This window comes from Silene latifolia, chromosome 9 (assembly GCF_048544455.1).
Source record: "Silene latifolia isolate original U9 population chromosome 9, ASM4854445v1, whole genome shotgun sequence".
NCBI classification, from domain to species: domain Eukaryota; kingdom Viridiplantae; phylum Streptophyta; class Magnoliopsida; order Caryophyllales; family Caryophyllaceae; genus Silene; species Silene latifolia.
The window spans coordinates 6,947,383-6,971,645 of record NC_133534.1 but is presented as its reverse complement, the minus strand read 5'-3'; the positions used below and the strand labels follow the sequence as shown (position 1 = coordinate 6,971,645).

Below are 24,263 nucleotides of genomic sequence, written 5' to 3'. Positions count from 1 at the left end.
GGACTTGACGGGTTTATGAGATAGGATGGGAGCTTGATGGGCGTGAGACACTGGATCAGAAGACTTAGTAGCTAGATCACCATTTAGAAGACTTTCACTTTTATTTATGTTAGTTCTTTGTAATTTGATGTAAATGAGGTTTTGTAAAAAAAAAAAAAAAAAAAAAAAAAAAAAAAAAAAAAAAAAAAAAGTTAAGTTAAAGAAATTATGTAATTTGCCTTGGAGTTTAATTTGTTATTCACTACCTCGGGAAACCGAGATGGTAACAGTCCGGTTTATTAGGGAATGTCTTGCTAGAGGCTCCTTTATAGATCGGGGTGTTACATTTGTTGAATTGGTTGCTCACGCTTTTATTCAACTCATCGATAAGTAACTGAAAGCCTTAACCGGTGATAGCGAGTGTGTAACTTGGTAGTAAAGCATAATAAGTTGCGATAGCCCGTTGTGATTGACTTATGGAATTGTAAGACCAAAAGGATCCACCCTAAGCTAGGCAACTCTTCAGTTTTGACCTCTTCCCCACCTTGACCCGTTACATTATTGTGAACCGACCAATCGTAGACCTTCCTCTTGTTTTATCACTCTACTCATGTTATTTTGCTGATTTGCTTATTAGTGGTTGCTTAATCTCATTTTAGTTTCCACTAGATTTAGTTAACTCAATTTAATCCAAACACTAGTGATTTAGCATAGACTATTAAATAGCAACCTTGTTCTCCCATCTCCATGGTTTCGACCCAACTTAACATAGCTAATAACCTTATGTATTGTTGGATTTAATTGTTAGATGAGGAACCCCACATGCCACAACAATTCTAACATCCAACCAACTAGTTCAAGAACTAGTTAAAAAGACGACATTTAACACCTTCCGGATTAATTATCATCGAACACAATAATATTCAAAAGATAAATATAAATATATAATTAGGCCAAGTAAAGCCGGGCCTTAAAATTGGTAAAGAATATAACTCAATTTAAAAGCTAGAAGATCGCTGTATACACCGTATACCAATTTTATTAGGTTACTAGTATGAGTCCCCGACTTTGTTCGGGCTACCTTTATACACCATTAAAATATATTTTCAGTTAACTAAAAATACTTTAAAGTTCTATAACTTTTAAATTTATCATTAATATATTTTTCTATGATATAGATTATATCTTAAAATTACAATGAAATAAATTATGAGATAAATTTACTACTCCCGCCATTAATATTTTAATTAAATCGATCGCTTAGCTATTAGTATTATTACTTTTATTGCATTTTTATTATTACTTTTACTTTCACTACTCCCGCCGTAATTATTGTTACGTTCACTACTTGTACATTAATATTGATAATTTCACTACTCCCACTGTTACTTCGGTTACTTTCACTACTCCCGTTCGCTGCTAATATTGTTATTTTGACTATTCAAATGAGTAATTTATATTATCATATTACTATATACGATGTTACTACAATTCTTTCCACTACTAACAGAATTACTTTTACTCTCTAAGTGTCCAATGAGTGATTAATATATCCAAGGTTACTTTTATTACTCTCACTACTCGAAATAAATATATTACATATACGCGTTAAATTAATTAAGTCGAAATAATTATGGAATTTTATACTTTTTTTGGAAATCTAGCTTGATTTATTTACTTTTTAATAGTTTCCAAAATATAATATACTTATATTATATTTTTTTTTATGTTAAAATATCTTTATACTAATTAATACCATAAGTGAGTCATGTTTATATGTTTATTTTTTGGAAAATAAACATATTCCGGTGTTCTCTAAATTTATATTTCTACCAAAACTATATAATATTTACATTGAAATCCCTTGTTCAGGTTCATATTATTGATTTAAAAAAATTATATAGTATAATTAATTTATAAAGATTTATTTATTTTTCTTGAAGTTCGTTGATTTCTGGAATTAATATATACGGGGTAGTATTGATTAAACAAAACCAATCCTATTACCCTACGAACTCTTTGATCCCTTTCTTAACACACAAGTCCACGACTCCACGTATATAAACCCTAATTCTCTAATTTCCCCCTTTTCCTCTTCGTCTCTCCACTCTCTCTCTCTCTCTCTCTCTCTCTGGGTTTTCGCAGATCGCATACTGAACACCATCGCGCTGAAAACGATGAAGATTATTGTCAAAACTTTGAAAGGATTAAACGTTCCTATCGATGTTCAACCTACCGATTCTGTTCGTATCTTTTTCTCTACTTTTTCCCGATTATTTTCGTCAATTTATTGTTTTTCCTTGCAATTTTGCTGTTATTTGTTTTGTTTTGATTTTGTGTAGTGATTCACATGCGTTTAATTGAATTAGGTTAATCTAATTGACAATTAAAGTAATTAGTTTTGTAGAATTGTGTATTGGTTGTATTTTATGCTATAGTAATTTTATCTTGTTCGTCTTGTGAATTGTGTATTGGTTGTATTTTATGCTATAGAAATTTTATCTTGTTCGTCTTGTGATTGGGAATTGGTTTTATCGGAGTGATAAGTTTCGGTATTGTTTAAAATATAGGCGGAAGTATGGTCAAATTTTGTTGTCGTTCGTCGTCGGGGTTGACGGAGTTTGTTGTGAACTTGGGTGAATATAGACTGTATATTGCAGGGATGTAGAAGATTATAGGAAGGAATAGTGATGATATAGACTATAAAGAGTCATTGGGTTGGACTATTGGAGAAAGTTCGAGTTTGATTTTTAGTCTGCGAATTTAGGAAAAACGAGGATAGAGCTGGGGTGGTGAGGTGCTGTTTTTTATGGTACGTTGTTGTTGTGTTAATTGTTAAAGCTTTAAGAGATAAACACTAGGAGGCTCAGTTTTGGATCTATAATGATGATGTTGATTGTGTTGGTTTGGTTTTGATTTTATTCAGAAGTTCTCCAAGGTTCCTTGCTGTTAAGTAATATGTTGAAGTTGTTGCAGCCGGAAAACGTTGTAATGGCATTTAGGGCTTGTTTGGATGGGGGTTTCGGAGGGAAAGGAAGGGGACGCGGGATATCAATTCCGTTGTTTGGATGACATTCGTGGTAGGAGTGAAATGGAGGGAGAGGGATTTGGAGGGATTCATTTTCCCTCCACTAAGACAAATCAAAATCCCTCTAACATAGGATAGATTTGGAGGGAAAAAAAATCCAAACACCCCTTAGCGTTTGTGCATTGGTGCATAAAGAAGATTTCACATTTAACAACAGCACATGTTACAATATAATTGTAGAGCATAATAACTGATAATCATAGATCACTGTTTATTCTAAATGTAAAGGATTATCGCTACGGTTTTCTTTGTAGATAATTAAGAATAAATTTGTCTTAGCTCCTGTTGTATTTGTTGTGTGAATTGTTTCATTTAGGAGGTTTCACAATTATCAAGCAGTACGTGTTACTCTTAAGCCTATTTCTCATACCAATTATAAAGGTTGTGTTTAGAATGGGTCACGACTCACGTGTTGACACACAAAGTGTTATGACAGTTTGACTTAGCTCCTCCATCCTCAATGGTTGACATCCTCCTTCCCCATTATTGACCTCTACATCTTTCTCTTCGTAGAGGCGGTTGTGCAGGGTGGGAGTGGGTGTTGTGTAGTGAGTTAGGTTGTGGCATTTGAAGGAGTAGCTTCAAAGGTGTGGGAAAGGGTTGGATTTTGAAATTGGTTTGGTTTAATTAGTGTCTTACCAGGCCATAACCCATGTCACTTTGGTAATTTTTTGTCATATAATGTGATTACCTTAAACAATGTGCCTAAAAGAAATTTCTGGTGTGGCATTGAGAAATGAGTGTTGGCCTTTTTTTTTGATTTTGCGTTCTATCAAAACTTATCAGATTGCTGATGTCAAGAGGAACATTGAATCTGTACAAGAACTAGGTGTCTTTCCAGCTGCGCAGCAGATGCTTATTCATCAAGGAAAGGTTCTTAAAGACAATACAACATTGGAGGAAAACAAGGTTGCTGAAAATAGTTTCGTGGTTATCATGTTGACAAAGGTATATTGCTTTGTTGCCCCCTTTATTTATATGTTTACATAAACATATTGTTTATTCATGGAACTCATTCCAAACATTTAAGTTCTTTTGGGTGTTAGCGTGTCTCTTGGTTGGAGGAGATGTAACTACCTTTTTTTTTCTACATCCACGATATCATGATTGCATGACCATTACCTTGCTTGTGACTGACACTACATTTTTGTACCATGGTATATGAGTTAAGATATCCAGCTCTGTATCCCCTTCGTCACCTGGCATAAGCTGTAGCCTTTCAGTTGCTCAGATGTTATAATTTTCTTGGGAGTAAAGTTGTTGATTTTACATAAACTGGTGGTGGTGCATGCTGTTGTTGAACTTTCCATTTCTCTCTGATCATGTGATTTGTTTTTATGTTATTAATGTCTTGCGACTCCTAGCCCATATATATTAAGTGAAAATGGTATCAGGTATAGTGTATAATACATCTAACGATATAGATTGGACATTGTATCTGGTAGGTTGGCATTGCTGTTAATTTGGGAAACGTGTCTCTTGCTTCATTAGTTTAAATTTTTTTGGTAGTATCTAGTGTAACTATCACTCCATATGGATAATTTGTCGGAATAACTGATCTTTTGTAGGCATCGTAGCCATTACTTGACCTGCAAGGCTCTGTTATTAAAAGATTTATTAAAAACCATGCACTGACAGCGATCCTATCCTACATACATGTAAAGTCGACTGTTATTAATTCACCTTAACAGTCACATGGAAAATATTTTCTGAAAAATATATAGGGTACTTAAGGTACAACATTAGGGTACTGAAACACAGTAAAGATGGCGAGGTACGAACGATGTGAAACACTAAAGGGTAGGTCTATTATCTGAACTTATGAAGTACTTAAGGCTAGGTGTACATGCTAAAGTGTTTAATTGGGTGCAGTTGATAATTTGTCCTGCTTGCTATGTTGAGTTGCTGTTAGGGCCGATGCTGGAGTCCTTTTAGTACATTCGCAAACTGGCTTTACTGATCAATGACTAAATTTTGGGCTTTTGACACTTTATTTACCGTATTAGTCAAATTTGAAATTGACGGAACCCTTTATACAATAGATCGAACCGACATCTGAAAAGCCAGTTCACCGACCTCTGGAAATGTTCTTTGCTATTTTGAAGAGTGCCTGTGGGGAATATGTTAGGTCCTGGTTTTTTTTTGAACTCTTGAAGTTTGAATTCAAGGTTAAGATCTGAGGTACCTTTGTGGAAATGAACCCGAGTTAAGGTTGATGGTACCTATTTTCTGAATACTTGTGTGTCAAACAATTTTTCATTTGGCCAAAATGGGTGCAGAGTAAATTTAGAATTCTGTTTGCATAGTTTTAGTTTCTACTTGCTAATGATCTTTGTTATGAATCTTTGTGAATTTTTATATTAAACACTGTAATGATGCTGTATAATTTGGGGTCTGTCTTGCTCTCAACCTTATACTAAAGGGAAGTATGAGAAAGCTGTTATTTGGTGGAGGGATTATTTTTGCAATTCAGATTAGTTTTTTGACATTCCCTTCTGTCTTGCTAATTTTCTTGAATGATTGACTGTTGTCAGAATAAGAGTTCGTCTGGCGAGGGGTCGGGAGCTGCAGCAGAGACGGCATCCAAGGTAGGAAAAACTTTGCGGGTGTTGGTCATGCAATATGTTTACCTTAGTCATTTGTTTTGGTTTATTTTGTTATTTTTTCTGCATGTTTTTCTTTTAGTGTGTATTGTGGGCATAGAATGTTCTATTGCAAATTATTTTATAGCTTGTTCTTGTTGGACCGCTGTGAGTTTTTTGGGGCCTTGTTCTTGCATCTATCCAATGTTTGGAGCTTGAAATCCTAAGATAAAGATATGTTCACACTCACCATTTCTAATTTACTTTGCACGTATAATGCAGACTTTTTTTTTAGTTTGCTGCCCTGCTGCAGTGCAGTATGAGAGGTTTCCCCGTGTAAAATTCACTGTGAAATTTTCATATTCATACCTGTGATTGATCTCTTAAGCTTTGTAGCAAAAGCTAAGCTTCCTTTAAAAATGTAGAAGTTTGAAGAGGAATGTAGATTAGGATTTTCGTTGAGGAGTGAGAGGCGCTGTTAGTTCAATTAATTTTCTCCTTGCAGCCTGTGTTATTCAAAGTCAATATACTGCTCTCAGACTTTGTTTCAAGCATAAATGCTTGATGATTTTATCTTGTATGCATGTGTGAAACCTGTAATGACGATGATGTAATCTCGTTTGTCACACTTTTTAATCATAATATATCACTGACTTGTACTTTCCTTTCCCATGCGGTTCAAACTTAAAAGCATATTTCTTTATTTTACATGAGAACTTTTTTTTTGTATGTTTCACTTGTTCATGGCAAAAAATGTTCTATGCTTTTCTGCAGGCTCCATCAACAGCTGGTGCTACCCCTTCAGTCGAGGCAACTACCGCGCCTCCAGCTGCTGTGACAAATGTGGCTTCGTGAGTTTGTCTTCTTTACTATATGGTTCAAGTTTTTGTAGTTCGAGTTTAACGTTTTCCGGTTTTAACATTTGCACCTTCAGCAGTCCTGTTTCTATGCCTGGATCAGCTCCACTTGCGGCTTCAGTTCCAGCTACATCTCCTGCCCTTGCGTGAGTATCTTATTTCTGTTGTTAAAGCAAATGAAGCGGAATATTATTGTTTCTACTTTGGAAAAATTTGCTATTGAACTTTAATTGGAAAATATTTGCAGGTCTGGTGATGTCTACGATCAGGCAGCTTCCAATCTTGTTGCCGGTAGTGTCCTTGAGCAGACAGTTCAGCAACTTCTTGATATGGGCGGAGGAACGTGGGATAGAGATACTGTTACACGTGCTCTTCGTGCTGCTTTCAACAACCCAGAGAGAGCAGTTGAATATCTTTATTCTGTATGTTCAGTCTTGAAATAGCAGTTTCCATATTTTACTTGATTATGTGCACTTTATTTTTTTTACTGGATTTCAGTCAAATAAAGATTCATGATTTTCTTTCCTCTGTTTCTTTGTGTGAAATTTTAGGGTATTCCCGAGCAACCTGAAGTACCACCTACTACTCAATCTGGCGGAGCTCCTCAGCCTACCAGTGCTCCATCAGTTCCCCAACAGCCAAGTCAGCCCGCAACTGTTCCATCTAGTGGGCCAAATGCAAATCCTTTAAATCTTTTTCCGCAGGTTTGACGTGTGATGATTGTTGGTGCTGGGTCTCAAATGTTTTTCTTTCCCGCCTTTATCTAACCCGGTCATGAAACAGGGTATGCCAAACCTGGGGTCTGATGGTGCTGCAGCTGGTGCCCTAGATTTTTTGCGTGGTAGTGAGCAGGTAAGTGGTCTATCATCCATATGAAAGACGTTCTTGATGTGTACATTATCCAATATAAAGAAGTGGTAGAACTTGAGGAGCAATATTGAGATAGTTTTTGGTTTATTTGTTCCTTTTGTGTAGTTTCAAGCGTTGCGAGCCATGGTGCAGGCTAATCCCCAAATATTGCAGGTATCTTGTGCTTGGTACCTGAGTAATTGACTATCCCAACCCCTTCTACAATTTTCTCTCTTTTCTATTCGCAATCCTGAATAAATTTGTTTTTTTTCTTTCCTTCTCCACTCCTTGGGAACAGCCAATGCTTCAAGAACTTGGAAAACAAAACCCTCAGTTAATGAGACTTATACAAGAAAATCAGAATGACTTTTTGCAATTGATGAATGAACCTGTTGAAGGTGAAGAAGGGTAAGTAATCTTAGGTCTTCATAAATTTTTGCTTTCCAACTCCACGTTACTAGTGGCACATACTTCTTCCACTCTATGGTGGCTTACTTGGGTTTTTATCATTTGACTACAAAACTTCATATTTTCTGTTATTGTTTTTGACTCACTTAGAGGACAGACCGGTTTTTATCATTTGACTACAAAACTTCATATTTTCTGTTATTGTTTTTGACTCACTTAGAGGACAGACCCCTATTCGATCACGGACTCTAATTTAAACTGGAGTTTGAGACTTCAGGGACATGGTCTGGTTCTGTATCTTCTTATTACTGGAAAACTAGTGGTTATCGTTATTTGTGGCAACTGCCTGTTGAAGTTTTGTTGTATTCGGGTTTAACATAACCAATGATTTTGCCTTTCGACCGTTTGTGCTTTTGCTGAAGTAGAATGATGGGAGTTCGGAGATGCAAATCTTTGCCAACCTTGTCTGGTTGGAGATGTAACTAGGCAATTGAGTTATTCCATCCATTTTTTTTCTAGTAGGAACTAGTAATTTTCCATTCACAAACTAATAATTGAAATATCTCAGGAATATACTTGGCCAACTTGGCGGAGAGATGCCTCAGGCCATCGAAGTTACACCCGAAGAACGTGAAGCCATAGAGCGGGTTAGTTCTCAAAGATCTCCTTTGTCTCGTAATCTATGAATTATGTATACTAAACAATGATTCTGAAAACGGTTTTTCTATCCTATGCCCACTAGGCATAGGATAAGAAATTCAAAGAGGAAAGAATTAATGATGTTTTTCTTGTAAAGTGATAGAATATTGTAATTTCCTATAAAAACATCATTAATACTTTCCTCTTTGAGTTTCTTATCCTATGCCTAGTGGGCATAGGATAGAAAAACCCTTCTGAAAATAATGTTGCAGACTAGGGATTTTTTATTTTTATTTTATTCAAAATTCATTTTACTAGGAAATGGGTTATTCTGTGCTGCATCACAACCATACTAGTAGGAAATAAATAGAGTTTTGGTTTATTATGTTCTTATCTTTGCTGAGGTGTTGGCGGTGGAAGCCATGTAGGCAATTGATACATTTTCTAGGTATTTGGGGAATCTGGATGGGAATGAGTTTTTGTTTCTTCTCCTTTTGTTTTCCCAGGTTTGCGTAGTTTCAATTTCTGGACATCGGATGTTTAGGGTGTGTTTGGATAGCAAAAGTGGAGGGAAAGAGAGGGGAGGGGGAAGGAGGGAAGGGAAAGTGAGAAGGGAAGGGGAGGGGGAATGGGGAGTGGGTGTTTGGATACAATTTCCCTCCAAATCTCGCTTATTGTGGAGAGATTTTGATTAGGGTTGGAGGAGGAAAATTGAATCCCTCCAAATCACTCCCTCTCCATTTCCTACACCCTCATTTGCTATCCAAACAAGGGATTTTAAATCCCCTACTCTCCCTCCCTTTCTTTTCCCTCCAAATCTTTCAATCCAAACACACCATTAAAGTTTGTTGAACATATACCACACTGAATAGTGAATACCTTTCTCCATATCAGTTGATAAACCACATGTGCCTTTTTCTGAGAGGAAATTTTGAGGGTGCAACTTTTCATGGAAAAACGTTTGAAATTCAACTTACTCGTAAACTAATACTCCGTAGAATCGTGTGATCAGTAGTAACATGTGTCCCCTTTATTGAATATCCTTTCCCATAACAAGAAAAAGAAATATACAGTATGTAATACGGTGTAATTTTTAGCCCTTCCCCGAAGAAGCTGACTGGAAATAGAACTCGGGCTTCTCCACCTACCAGGCTTCCGATGATGGAATTTAAGATTTATTTCAATATTTTTTTATTTCATTTATCGGTGGTGTTTCAGCTGTTTGTACTGAAATTTTAAGATCCGTGATTTGTAGCTTGAAGCAATGGGTTTCGATCGCGCGACCGTGCTACAAGTCTATTTTGCGTGCAGCAAGGATGAGGAGCTCGCCGCAAACTACCTTCTAGATCATATGCATGAACTCCAGGACTGAGATGCTCAACAATTGATGATATGGTTCCTCAACTTTTCGCTTATAAAAATCCTAGGACATGCAATTTTACTTTTCGAACTCGTGTACATTGCCTAATTAGGTTCAAAGTTAACAGACCAGGCTTTGAGACATGGTTTCATTTGTGGTATATACTACATATGCTTCAGTCATCTAAATTTGATTGTTCTTATTTGATTAGAATTTCATATTTAAGAAAAAGACGATTGAAATACCATTACAACCCTTCAATATTATCTTTACGACTTCTTTCAGCAACTGCTCTTATATTCATCAAGCCTTCCCCCAAGCACGGACGGGAAACTCGACGATTAGATTTACAGTACATCATATGTACCGTAAATCTAAAAGAACGGTAAAATTTAAAAGAGCGGTAAATATTAAAGAGGTGAAGGGACGAAGAAGGGATTTGGGAGGCCGTCATTATACTAGAGAGCAAAACTTATTGTTTAAGATGGTTATATTTGTTTTAAACTGAAAACGGGTCAAGTAGGGTAAATAGGACAAAAACAAAATATATAGAGATTATCAAAAAATTTATCTCATCTATTTAAGTAGGGTGTTATTTAATCCGCTTTAATTTTAGGCTGAATATGTCCGTCTTAAGAGAGACTGATTGTCAATAAAGTATAGAGTAACACCTTAATCAAGGTCATTTTTTATGTTGTTTCATCGCAGTTTCCGTTTTATTTGGCTAATAGTTGTACCATACGTCTAAGTAACGTGGCTCATAAGCTTGCAAATTAGGCTAAATTGTGTATATCGTTGAACTTTCTCTCCAAAGAAATTCACAAGTGGTTTCCCCCCAAAACAATTACAAGTGGTATCCTCTGCAATTTAAGCAAAAACTAATACGTACTTGTGAACGCGTTTTAAATGATCTAAATATTTTATGTTTGATTATGAAACTATTTATTGCAAATGTCATGGAATGATGGAATATTAGGTCATAAAATCTTTTATTTCATCAATTTTGGCCAAAGTCTTTGCGTGAACGAGTGCTCTTATGAATAAAATAAAATGCCTTTTATTTTGATAAGATGAACATTGAGCAAAGTAAAATGCCTTTATTTTGACAATAAATAGTTCGAGATAATCTCTAAATAAGGTGCCGTCAAAGACAGGGGCGGATCCAGGATTCAAATCTACGGTGGGCTAACAAATTTACTCGTTGGAAAAATTTTCTTTCTAAAATGCTATATAAGACTTGGAATTTATAATTATACGTGGTTTACCCTAAACTGCTTCATTTTAACGTATTTTTCGTGATATTTGAAGCAACAATAATTTTAAAATTATGAGATTTTTAAGACATTATACTATGAATTACTTTAGTTTTTGTGCATTAAATAAAGTGACTATGAGTATGGGGTACTGGGGTGGACATTTTGTATAAGAAGTATAAAAACCTCTAGCCTAAGTAGCATTTGTAAGGATACCGTCATACAACTACTACACTCTACAACAAAAAATAAGTGTAAAAATAAGATAGGTATAAATACAAACAAAAAAGTTGGAAATTTCTCCCAGTTGGGTTTCGAACCTGCAATCAAAAGAATAGGAGACAAGTATTCTAACACAAAACCAATTGTATCTTCATGCTTTTATGTTCCTTACACTTTGTTATACTCCCTCCAATTCTATGTATTCTTCCCCTTGTTTGTGGGCACGAGAATTAAGGAGAAGAATAAAATAAGAGTAAAAATTTGGGTGGGGTTTGGTAGTAGGAGAGAGGGATAATAATTATGAGTTAAATAAGAAATGGTGGGGCCAAAACATTAAGGAAAGTAATAAAATATGAGTAAAAGAGTTGGGTGGGGTTTGGTGATAGGAGAGATAAATGAATAAAATAAGAGTAAAAGTTTCCAAAATAAGAAAAGGGAAGAAAACCTGAATAATCCGTTTTAGGAAATAGGGAAGAATATATAGAATAGGAGGGAGTATATATTTTTGTTTCTTCAGAAATGAGGTTGGGCTCCAGCCCATATAGCCCTTGGGCTGGATCCGCCCCTGGTCAAAGACTAATATTTGTTTCAGCAACTCTTTATAGGACCGTTCTATAGCATATGATTGACCCAAATGGAGAAAAGCCCAAAGTTAACATGTAATTACATTCATATTTCAGTTTTATTTTGATTATTCGATATCTTATACTCCCTCTTATTCACTATATTCTTCCCTTTCCTTTTTGCACAAGGAATAAGAAACCGATTTGGGACCGCACAAAACACACTATCCCACATGTAATTTAATTTGGACTACACAAATCAACCTAAAAAAGGAAATAAGGAAGAAAACTCGAATCATCCGAATAAGGAAATAGGGAAGAAAATGGTGAATAGGAGGGAGTAATAAATACTGACATATTTAAATATGCAAGTTATCAAGATAAAATATTATGTTATCAAAATAAACAATTTTTTTACAGATTTATTAACTTACCGTTGGGATTTGGGCCATTAGGCTAGTCTTTTGCTAAAAATGGTCCTATAGAACAATTTTGTATTTACGTAAAACTTCCCGAAAAAACAAAAGGGCCTCCCGTAAATAGTCCGACTGTTTTTTTTTTTTGGTGACGAGGGAACCCGCAACCGTTACCTTCGGTACGCACTGGGTAAACCCTCGGGTGTACGCGATAACCTGCAAATCACGTAAATGTTTCACAAGATTTTGAGGCTTGAACCTGTATTTCTTGAAAATTTCACCCAAATTTTAATCACTAAACTACACCTTTGCGGGCTAGTCCACTAAACTTCTTTTATTACCGTGTTTACACAAGACAACATGCGATCAAAGTCTTTTTGTTTACGAAACACTTGTAAACTAAAAAAAAAACACAAGAATATTCCCGCAAAAATTTGTTCTGCGTCTCCATATAAACAACAACAAAAAATTAACCTTTCGATCGTCAAATCAAATCAAAAATTTGCATAAAATCAATAGAAAATTCTCTTCCAATAATTCTCCCAAACCATCCACCATAATCATCCTTCCTTTCTGTCAACAACAATAATAATTAACAATTTTAATTATTAAATAATAATTTAAGAAGAATAATAATAATGGTGATGATGTACAAAAGGGAAGAGAAAAGGTTAACAAATGGCGTCTGAAAAAATGCAGGCAACGCCATTATCCTCGATCGTAGAAGCATTCGAGGAACTTGCGGAAATAATAGAAGATGGTAAAGAAGAACTTGGTTTGAAGACTTTTTGTGATGCTTGTGCTTTGGTTTCTGTTCTTTTTAATTCTTTAGGCATTGCTTTTAAATTTGCTGAGATGGAGTATTGTGCCAAGGTAATTATTATTTTTTAATTTTTATTTTTATTTTTATTTTGTATGATCTATGTATTGTTTTGATGTTTTTGAATTTGGAATTGTTACGATGATTCATGTTAGTCGACCCCTGATTGGTTTTCGATACAAGTTTGTCTTGTTGTTTTAAGGATTGTTTTTTGGTAGATGGGTTATGTTGAATTGTTACATGATTCATGTTAGTCGACCCTATATTGGTTTTCGAGATGAGAAGGGTTTGTTGTGATTGGTTGTTGTTAAAGGATTGGTTTTTGGTTGATGGGTTATGTTGAATTATTACGATGATTCATGTTAGTCGACCCTATTTTGGTTTTCGAGATGAAAAGGGTTTGTTGTTGTTAAAGGATTGTTTTTTGGTAGATGGGTTATGTTGAATTGTTAGGATGATTCGTGTTAGTCGACCCTATATTGGTTTTTGAGATGAAAAGGGTTTGGTGTGATTGGTTGTTGTTAACGGATTGTTTTTTGGTAGATGGGTTATGTTGAATTGTTATGATGATTCATGTTAGTCGACCCTAAATTGGTTTTCGAGATGAGAAGGGTTTGTTGTGATTGGTTGTTGTGGAAGGTTGTTTTTGGTGGATGGGTTATGTTGAATTGTTGCAATGATTCATGTTAGTCGACCCCAAATTGTTTTTTTGGATGAGAATGGTTTGTTGTGTCTCTTGTTGTTTAAGGGTTGTTTTTTTTTGGTAGATGAGTTTTGTTGAATTGTTGCAATGGTTCATGTTAGTCGACCCCAAAAGCGCTTTATTGTTGTTTAAGAATTTGTGTGCATTGTGTTTTTATTTTGTAAATTGTGTGGATGTATTGCAATTGGATTGTTGGCCTTTCCTTTGTTGTTGTTGAGATGATCCTTGTGGGAATCATGAATTTTATAGTTGGGTGTTTCAAAATAAGTTCTTTTTATTGAGATTTAAGGTTTAGAATTTAGAAGGTGTGTTGTCTTTGATTCGAAGTATAAAGTTTCAACCTTTTCTGATGATCAATTTCGTTTCTGTCATGAATTGTGGCTAACCAGTAAAGATAAAACCTTTTCTGTAATTTTAAGTTTTGAAGTTTGGAGATGGCTTGATGATTGGTTCGACAAATCAAATGAGTCAATTTGATACAATTAGAAATATTTTTAAGTTCCTGTTTAATAAAATGGATGTACTCATTCATCTCTTGATTGATGAACGAAGAGAATCCGCTAGGCTAACTCAAGCGGGAAGTAGAGACATTTTGTTAGAAACTTTGATGTACTCATTCATCTCCTGATTGATCTTTACATAACAAGGCTAATATGCCTTGGAGAAGAAATACTAAAATTGAAATATGTCTATAATAATGTGAAAACACTGCATTAATTAGTAACAGATTCTGTATATCTCTTCATTTGATGTACGGGCATTCCGGCAGTATGTATTGCATCAATTTCCTCCAACCGGTCCGTTCCATGCTGAATTTCCCTGCATATTGGGGTAGGCTGGAGACTGCCATTTTCTGTTATTCAGTTGTAGTTATCTTAGACTTTTAAAATGTGTTGTCTAAAACATAGAAATGGGTCATGCACTCATGCATACCAAGCATATTAGGATTTTTAATCCAAATTGATTGATTTTCTTACAGTATTTGCTATTTCCGAATTTGATATATGTAACCGCTGTCTGTCATAGCCGAAATTTTAATATGATAAAAACTTAGATGCTTAGATTCATGCTTGTTCACTGAAATGTACGACAACGCGAGTTTTTTTTTATGCCAGTATAACACGACTATTCACCAGTGTCTTCATTCCTTTCTGTTGATGATGCATTGTGCAGGTACGAGGTCTCAGTGAAGCGTCAAACACATATTCCAACTTACATTATATACTTGACCGTGATGTTGAAAATGACACAGTGAAATGTCAAGGAAGCCTTTCACGTAACTTGCGTAGAGTTAGACAGGGTCTTGATCTCATCAGAGCTCTATTTGAGCAGTTTTTATCTACTTAGTAAGTCCGATTTTTCTTGCTCTATCTTGTACTGTATATTTTATCTTGATTGATTCGTGTTTTCTGTTTTGAGCTCGAGTACTTTTTTTTTTTTTTTTTTTTTTTTTTTTTTTTTTTTTTTTTTTTTTTTTTTTGTATTACCACATTAGTGGTATTGCTGGGAACCTTTGAATTGATTTCCAAATAGTTGCAATTCTCTTAATATCGGAATTGGAAATTTGGAAATACGTCCAGCCTAACTTTATAATATCAGGACACACTTTTCAAAGACAGAAGTTTTTGTAATTTTTTTCCATTTCCGTTTTGAGATAAAGATTCGTTCTTCTTAGGTCAGATCATCACGGAATTATGTGAAAATTACTTGCTAAACTCATAGCGTTTTTATTGTCAAGTAGCAGTCCTTGATCTAATTCGTGACGCAATTTTTATACTGGGTCATTTTGAACATAAGATAGGCTAGTTACAACCGAGCCCTCTTACTCCGCCATTTGTGGGCTCCCGAGGAACTGCTGTAATGTTATTGTAATTCAGTATAAAATTGATTGGCAGAACTCATACAACTCCGCCATTTGTTGTCATCTATTTTATTTATGACAATATTTAGTTTACATCATCTCATAGATTGCACTTTGATATTTCTCAGTGACGGCTCTCTTAGAGAGGCGGCTCAATCAGCTTACACACAAACATGTGCTCCATTCCATTCGTGGGCAATTAGAACGGCTGTTGCAGCTGGAATGTATGCTCTTCCATCAAGACATCAACTTCTTATAAACCTGAATGAAACAGGTTAGGGTTATCGTTTCCCTCCTTATTCAGTGCATACTCATGTTGGCGTAGACCCATTTTCTTTTACATATTGTTCATGTCCTAAAACAAAAGCAAGTGGAGTGAATTCAAGTGAATGACCGAGTACTTCACCGTTGATTATAACTCTCCGTGTTAAAACGAAATAATTCTCTGCTTTTGGTACAATCTATACAACAACAACAACAACAACAACAACATTACCCCAGTGCCTCAATGGCTCCCGCAAATTGCCGGGTAAGGGGGGTCAGATGTACGCAGCCTACCCTTGTGTTAGCAACACAAAGAGGCGGTTTCCGAATGACCCAACATGAAATTTGCGTCGAGAACTGCATCGAAGGACCGCCACTTCACAAAAGAAAGAAGCGCAGCCACTTTAGTGAGCCATTTTGATTTATTCCATTATAATCCATAATCAAAGACTACTGAGTTTTTGGCTCCATTGGAAATATTGAAACTTTTGGTACAATCTATAAATACAGTAAAATAGTCGGTATTTTTGGTAACCAGTATTAGTTATTGTTCTTATCGTTGTCCTGCAAGATGATTATATATCTCATTGTTCCAACACTTCCGTTGCAGATGAATCAGCAGAGAACAGAATGAAACGATACATGAGGGCCGCAGAGCCTGTTATAGAGTACATTGACAAGCTTTACATCTCTCGAGATATAACTTTAGATTGGTAAAAGTATGCAAACCGAGTTTATGCCATTGATGCATAGGGCGCTTTTGAGAAGATGGCATTTGATAAAAATTGTTTGGTCTATAGATGTTTGTAATACATGGGCCGGGATTAGAAGCATATCAATTGGTTTTTGTTCATATTATGATACAGAGCTTTTCTTTTCGGACAGTTACTATAGAGTTTGTATAGGCGTTCAAATACATTATATATTGTTACGGTAATTCTTTTGCTACAATCCGATAATTCTTTCACATTTTTGAGAGCGTCTTCATGGCAATGTTCCTCGGTTAGCACCGACTTAATCCAAAATTAGTCTGTTTCTGCTGTCTTGTGTTAGTATTGGTTGCTGTTTGTTAAAGTACTTTAGCCTTTTTTTTTTTAATATTGTCCAGATTAGTACCATATTTTCTCGACCGTGTGAAAAAATGTTCTATATGGACATGGTAAATTTTGGAACAATTCAAATAACATTGCTAAAAACACGTCCTATACTAACCGCAGTAATATGAATCGCCATCTTTTTACAGTCAAGTCTACTGTATATCTGAGTTGAAAACACATTCCTCCATATTAAAGAACTACAGAGTACAACATCGTGGTCGAAATTGTCAAAATACAAAGACTGGATGATGTGCAATTAACAAAAGTTAATGATACATAATTATTCTTGTAAAAAAAACAAAATTATAATTATTGTGATGGAAAACAATGAAGGACTAAATCAAGACATGAATGCTATAACATCCTCTAGTAAATCTGGTTGTCGCAACTACGCCGCTGCCTGCTTAAACAAGAGTTCAAGGCTGCAAAACAAATGTCAGTACCCTGGTGAAAATTTTAAGCTCTACATAGTAAGGCTGTCGGGGTTTTGGATGATTTTCGAGAAGGTCTGGAGGAAAGCAGCCAAGTCTGCGCCATATATGACTCGATGATCGGCTGTAACGTTCACCTACAAATACATTTAACAGAGCAAGTGAGGTGCGATCGTTCTTGCAGTGCGAAGAGGAAAAAGTTGGTCAATACAATTTTATTTTCCTTTGCTTTCAGCCCCATGTAGGCCAGTTTTTCCGAGCGAGGTGCAAGTAGAATTGTTGTCATACCAAAACCATCTTGCTGAGAAAACACTGGTAAAATTCCGAAGTAAAAAAAACTCATGAAATGGTTCGAAAACCTAAAGCCCCGGACCAGTTGACCTCAAATGAGTCTGGTCTAGCCAAATTCTCAACCCATTCTGCTAATTTTAAGATCAAGCCTGCCATGACCCTTTATCCCTTCAGAGATTCAAGAAAAGGATACACAACAGTCTACACAAAAGAGCTCAAAGTTTTTGAGTTTTCTTTTGGGTTTTTTTGTCAAAAACTACCTTATATTAAGGGTATTTGTAAGAAGACTGTCTTACATTTTTTTTTTTTCAATTACCTTTTTCTTTATTTTTGTTCAATAACTACCTATTCTGAAAATCTGAAGAGATTTGGCCAGTTTGACAACATATTAGCGTAGTCATGTACTGCGACCAACTTGCAATTTAACTTCAGACAAGCAAAACTTATGTTTATATATTCAATAATAACTACATTCACTAAAGTAAAGTGTAAGTACATCTTGACTTCCCCGAAATTGGGCCTACGTAAGATTAAATCAAGAAAAAAGTCTTATGAGATAGATAATGACGGAAAATTGACTAAATATGGCTAACTCTCAGCATAGGTAGTTATTGAACAAAAATAAAGAAAATAATGTAAGATAGTCTTTTTACAAATACCCCTAAATATAAGGTAGTTTTTGACAAAAAAACACTACTTTTTTATAAAATTCTATTCATGGGCCATTGCTAAAACTCACAATAGAATGGTAAAATCTAAAAGCCAACAAATAGATTCCGATTCATCAAGAAAAGGAGATGAAATCTAGATGTCTCCATCTTTACAAAAAGTTAGACAACAAAGTGATACGGCGCCACCGGGTGGCGCCCAATTTCGGCGCCACCCTCTCACATGCACCCCTTATTATTGGGGTTCCCACTTATTCTATGGGATGTATCCATTATTTTGTGGGTCCCCATTTATTGCATGTGAGAGGGTGGCGCCGAGATTGGGCGCCACCCGGTGGCGCTAACTCATTTTCCAGAGAAATTCAACAAAAACCCAAATTAGAACAATCAAAGGAAAACGAAAATGGCACCACGGATTCATTTATGTATGCTTCCTATCTTTCCTTATGTATCAACATCCTATACAATTTAAACCAGAGGCACATAATTTCACATTTTCCATTGTTTCCAATGGAGCCAAAAACTCAATTATTTTTGTTCCACATGTACAAAGTACTCCCTCCAAATCTCTAAAAAATTATGTACTTGTATTTATACGAGAAAGACAAAAGCGTAATAATACCAGTACTTTTTTGTTTTTATTTTGCACCTTATTGATGAATATAGCATATTCATTAATTAAATTAAATGCAAAAAATAGAAAAATATGTATTTGTATTGTCGTATTGCTATTCCTAATACGTCTTATGTATTACTCATAAAAACAGTATGGAAGCTGTCTGAGTTTTGAAGGGAGTAATACACCAAAATGGCTCGCTAAAGTGGTTGTGCTTTCTTTATTCAAAGTAGCAATCACTCGATGCAATTTTCGACACAAGTTTCATGAAGAGTCATCCAAAAGCAACCTATTGTGTAGTTAAAGACAAAGGTAAGGCTGCTTGGGTGAATGGATAGTAAAGAATACTTGAGAGGAGTCGAGGACAAAAGATTCATAGCCAAACACCAAGTTTCACCAATTTGTATCTCCTTATGGATTCTCTTTTTCATACTTCCGAGACAAAAACCACGTTACTAGTCTAAACAAGTCAGGGCATTACTGGTAAAATAACACATTCAGACCTCCCAGCCAACCTTGCAAGTTAGGGGAGTGTGAAACAATGGTCTTTGTATTAGGCTCAATTCGAGTTGTGAGATTCAGTCATCCCAATTCTACAAATAAGCATCCTTTTCAACTCAGACATCTTCCCTCCATGTCAGAAATAACCAACACGAATAAGACAAAGCCAGAGTCAGATTCCAGCATGCAAGTGTTATTATCAAAGACTACCCCTATGATACAACTATAAAAGTCAAAAAGTCATACAAAACAGACAAGTACACACCTACCCCGTACTATTGACGGGCAAAGAATGTACCCAAAAGCGCGAAAGTGGTAATTGGGCCCCATTACTTTGCCTAATTTTGAAATTAAACCCCTTAAGTTTAGATTGTAGCGATGAGGCCTCATAATAAGTTATATAAAAGGTGAAATTAAACCCCTTACCCAAAATCTCATGAGAAATTCAATATATCATATATAAAAAGTGAAATTGATTATACTCGTTACAAATATACAACCAAAATTAGAAAAAGAAAATTTAACAAAATAAATCATAATCTAAAATGAATTAACATCAATTAGAAAAGATTTTAAATTATTTTATGAAAAAAGAAATATTTAAATTTTATAAAAATATTTTTCCTAAAATTGTTAACAATTCTTTAAAAAATATACAATATATTTTTTTTTTTGAAAAAAAAAACTGAATACTCTAAAAATATATGTGCCTGATTTTAATTGTCTAAAGTTTTCTAAGGTAACAAAGAAATGTTTTAATAAAGAAATGTTTTTTCCTCAAAAAATATAAAATAAAATTAAAAATTTTCATTTTTTTTAGAATTTAAAAACATAATTTTATTTACATTGAAAAACTCCGATCTTTGTTTTTAAATAAAACATAACTAATTTTGGTTTTTACGGTATGAGAAATGAATTTCTCATGAGATTTTGATATGGGGTTAGTTTCACTTTTTGCAAAAGTTAAGGGGTCTAATCACCCCAATTTAAACTTAAGGGCCGCATCTCACGATTAGACTAAGTGCTAATTTACTACTTTCGCGTACCCCGCAGTATTGAGCAATCAAAGGATAGCCAGGAAGGAAACTTATGGCTGGTATTTTTGAGCCGAATAACTCTGAACAGAGAGACGAACTTTACATGTAAAATATTGCTTGCTTAACCACAAACGGTGTTTAATTGCATCCATGTACCAAAAAAAATGTGCATTGGTCTCGTAACTATCTAAATTGGTTACGTTGCTAAGCATAAGCCAAAGAACAACATACGGGTAAGTTTGAGTCTATCCGACCCCTCCCTAGTCCTTTTACCTAGAATAGGCAATAATCTTTGAAGCACGGAGATTATGTTGTCTGGGGTAACATATCGATCCCGACGACAAGATGCACAATCATGATATTACCAGTGACACCAATTGCTATTAACATGGATGCATAAATGAGATGACTAGATGGGAAGGCTCGCTGAAAAGCTTGACGCTTAAGAGCCGGAATACATATCAAGTTATCTTTAGGAAAAAAGATTCATTCAGTCGTTCGATCAACTGGTAGCAAAGCAAACCCATCAAAACGAAGATGTTCCATTTTGCAACTTATCTACAAGTTAATTTATAAAATGGATAGAACTCTAGAAGAGATATTAATAACCTCTCTACTCAAAGATACTCAAATAAGCAACTCGGATATTATTTAGCCCAGTACGAGCATTATTCACCTGGTGAAAGCTCTCGAAAGTACTCACAAAAGTCTAAACTTTAATGTTCAGGCAGTTAATCTATGGCATCATATGATAATCAGGGAGGACATCTAATATTCATGTGCAGAAAATCATACACGCAAGAATCACACACCTAGTGTCGAAAATCATTAACCTATCTTCTAGTTGGTGCAGTGAAACACCAGAGCTCAAGCTTATCAAGAAAAGAAATAAAACTCACCAGCATTTTGTTTTTGACTGAGAAGAAACCGTCAGCATCAGCAACAACAGTTGGCTTCGATGCTCCCACAGCCATAATAGCTCCCTGGTTAAAATCCACATAATTATACTCAGCCTAATAGTTTCTTACAGCAATGCGTCATGGAACAAGTACTGTTACAACCACTATGCACACCGTAAATTAATTTTCAGAAAGCATTTTTGTCAGAGAAATTTGGAACTAGTCAATCACCTGGCCAGGAGGAAGAATTGCGTCAAATCTGTCCACCCCAAACATGCCCAAGTTGGAAAGGGTGAATGTACCTAACATAAATTCATTCAAACCAGCAAAAATTATAAGCAACTCTGACCATTTTAAAAATGATTTAAACTGTGCTCATAACAAATACCTTAAATGAAATACAGATAATAGAACCTAACCTGAGTTATACTCGTGAGGTTGGAGTTGTTTAGCACGAGCCTTTTCTACTAGTTCTTTCCATTTTTGTGATAACAAATATAGATCCAACTGCATTTCACAACAAAAAAAAAACGATAGATAATTGACAACTGATAATCACTAACAATCTACCAATTAATTATTCTATTAGATACTTCATACAACATTAACTAAGATCTGAAACGTAATATCAGCATGACTTAACAGTTAAAGTCCACATACCTTATCAGCATCCTGTAAAACAGGTGTGATCAATCCCCCGTCAATCGACACTGCAACAGCAATGTTTATCTTCTCGTTATAAGTAAATCCCTTCCCATCCTTACACGTACTATTAACCACAGGATGCTGAACAAGCGCCATTGCAGCCGCTTTTGCCAGCAATGCAGTCATTGTCACTCCCTTCTTCTTAACCTAATCATCATATTCAATGAATCAAACCAACAAAACTATCTACTAATCATACCCAATTACAGCAACCTATCTACTATGCACACAATGTAGTACTCCCTCTGTCTCTGTCCCGGTCATTTGTTGTCCTTTTCCATTTTTGGGTGTCTAAGTCAATTGTTGTCCTTTCTATTTTAGTATTGCATTTGATGAGCAATTTGGTCCACTTGTCATCTTATAATTGGCCCCTTCCGAGTAAAATTTATTCAGTTTTATCTGTCAAAGGCTCAAAGCAACTATCTAACCGGCATAACTATTGTATGTTTGCGATCACACAAGAAGAATAAATCATGATGTGATACTCTAGCAAAATAATATAGCCACAATGTAAATTCAAATAGTACCAATCTACAATTCTACGATTTTCGACCGATCTTCCTCCTAAAGTAAAAGGGCTAAAACTACAATCAAAGCATCAATAGGAGAAGAGTTGAATATGAACTACCTTCTGATAAAGAGCATCAAGCGCATCCGTCACAACCGGATACCCAACCCGAAAAGTCGGTACAGACAAACTCTCCACCATATTCCTCGCCACCGCCACCTGCATTGTCGTAAACGGCACCACACTCGACCCCGCTATCTCCACAAAACTACCACTACCACCACTAACAACCGCCTTTGCAGCCGGAGCAGCTGCCTCGGCCGCAGCCACAACAACTTCTGGCGCCTTCTTCGACACAATTCCCGCCGCCTTTTCGACATCCTCCGGCGTAATCCTCCCGTAATTCCCCGTCCCTTTTACTTTACTCAACTCCACCTTATGCTGCTTCGCCAATTTCTTCGCGTATGGCGTGGCTACTCCCTCCTTCCCTCCCTCTGGCGCCGGCGCCACCGCCTTCTCCGACGCAGGCGGTGGTGCGGCGGACGGAGCTGCCGGTGGAGGTGTCGATTTTCCGGCGGATTGTCCAGCGGCTTTAGCCTTTGCTTCTGCGATTTCAGCCTCGGTTTCGGCTAAAAGTCCAATCGGAGCTCCAACAGGTGCAGACTCACCTTCAGGAACAACAATGGCGGCAAGAATCCCATCATAAAACGTCTCAACATCCATATCAGCCTTGTCGGATTCGACAACGACAACGGATTCGCCTTTCTTGAGAATATCGCCTTCTGATTTCGACCAAGAGACGATTTTACCCTCGGTCATGGTGGAGCTAAGGGCAGGCATGAAGATTTCGCGGATTTTAGCGGAGACTTGGAAGGTGTGGTTTCGACGGGGGAGGGTGATTGTGCGATGATGGGGTTTTAGGATGTGTGAGGAGAGAGAAGAGGAGAAGGAGAGGGATGGGGAAGAGGAAGGGCAGTTTGGTAATTTAGTAAGGGAAGCCATTGATGGAGTAGAAGGCTAGATTGAAGGGGGTGGTGATGGAGTGAATAATGTGACTATGTGAGAGTGGAGAAATGGGCGGAGAAGGCGAAGAAGAAAAAGGGAAGTCGACGGAGAAGACGAGGGAAAAGAGTAGTTGTGTTGGTTGGGATTTAGGAACTTTATTTGCTAAGGACAGGTGATAATGAGACCAGACTAGGGATGGCAGTCTCACCCTTACCCTGTGGATATTCATCCACCCGAAATTAAATGGGTGGGATATGGATGACGAATTTTTTTCGAATTTAGGGTAGGATATGGATATGGGTGAATTTAGGGTGGGATATGGATTATCGTCTCTCACCCGCTTAACCACCCTGTGGATATCCGAAATTAATATTTATAATTAATTTTTTATTAAGTTAATAATTATTTAGGTCATTAATGATTTCCCTTCAAAAATATATTTTTTTTATCAGAAATTTTACTTAATTTTAATATCATACTAGTTTAAATGCCCGTGCGTTGCAACGGGGTAATTAGCTTATTTATAATGCAAAAAAAAAAAAAACGTTATAAGCGTTAAATATTTACATTATATGTCTAATGATTTGTTTACATATTATTAAAATATCTCTTTCAAAAAAAAAAAAAGATTAATATATACG

At 35.9% G+C, this 24,263-nt stretch overlaps 3 protein-coding genes across 4 annotated transcripts; 2 read left to right on the top strand and 1 right to left on the bottom strand.

Annotated features, from left to right (window-relative positions):
- Window positions 1-1,997: 1,997 nt before the first annotated feature.
- LOC141598915 (ubiquitin receptor RAD23c-like) lies at window positions 1,998-10,028 on the top strand. Of its 2 annotated transcripts, none has more exons than XM_074418737.1 (12): window positions 1,998-2,222; window positions 3,854-4,015; window positions 5,602-5,655; window positions 6,424-6,500; window positions 6,587-6,652; window positions 6,754-6,928; window positions 7,058-7,210; window positions 7,290-7,358; window positions 7,482-7,529; window positions 7,654-7,763; window positions 8,332-8,410; window positions 9,658-10,028. In XM_074418737.1, the coding sequence occupies exons 1-12, from the start codon at window positions 2,157-2,159 to the stop codon at window positions 9,772-9,774; spliced, it is 1,176 nt and encodes a 391-aa protein (XP_074274838.1). In that variant the 5' UTR covers window positions 1,998-2,156; the 3' UTR covers window positions 9,775-10,028. The 2 variants fall into 2 exon arrangements, with proteins under 2 accessions (XP_074274838.1, XP_074274837.1); XM_074418736.1 differs by having other exon boundaries at window positions 2,019-2,222; window positions 6,584-6,652.
- A 2,552-nt stretch (window positions 10,029-12,580) lies between these two features.
- LOC141598914 (ACD11 homolog protein) lies at window positions 12,581-16,906 on the top strand. The gene is made up of 4 exons (XM_074418735.1): window positions 12,581-13,089; window positions 14,913-15,085; window positions 15,729-15,874; window positions 16,475-16,906. The coding sequence occupies exons 1-4, from the start codon at window positions 12,895-12,897 to the stop codon at window positions 16,579-16,581; spliced, it is 621 nt and encodes a 206-aa protein (XP_074274836.1). The 5' UTR covers window positions 12,581-12,894; the 3' UTR covers window positions 16,582-16,906.
- A 219-nt stretch (window positions 16,907-17,125) lies between these two features.
- On the bottom strand, window positions 17,126-23,799 carry LOC141598913 (dihydrolipoyllysine-residue acetyltransferase component 4 of pyruvate dehydrogenase complex, chloroplastic-like). Its single transcript, XM_074418734.1, has 6 exons — window positions 22,738-23,799; window positions 22,065-22,256; window positions 21,824-21,911; window positions 21,636-21,706; window positions 21,405-21,488; window positions 17,126-17,529 (listed from the first exon to the last, which is right to left on the bottom strand). Exons 1-6 carry the CDS (start codon window positions 23,617-23,619, stop codon window positions 17,425-17,427), a joined length of 1,422 nt encoding a protein of 473 aa, XP_074274835.1. The 5' UTR covers window positions 23,620-23,799; the 3' UTR covers window positions 17,126-17,424.
- Between the last annotated feature and the right edge of the window lie 464 nt (window positions 23,800-24,263).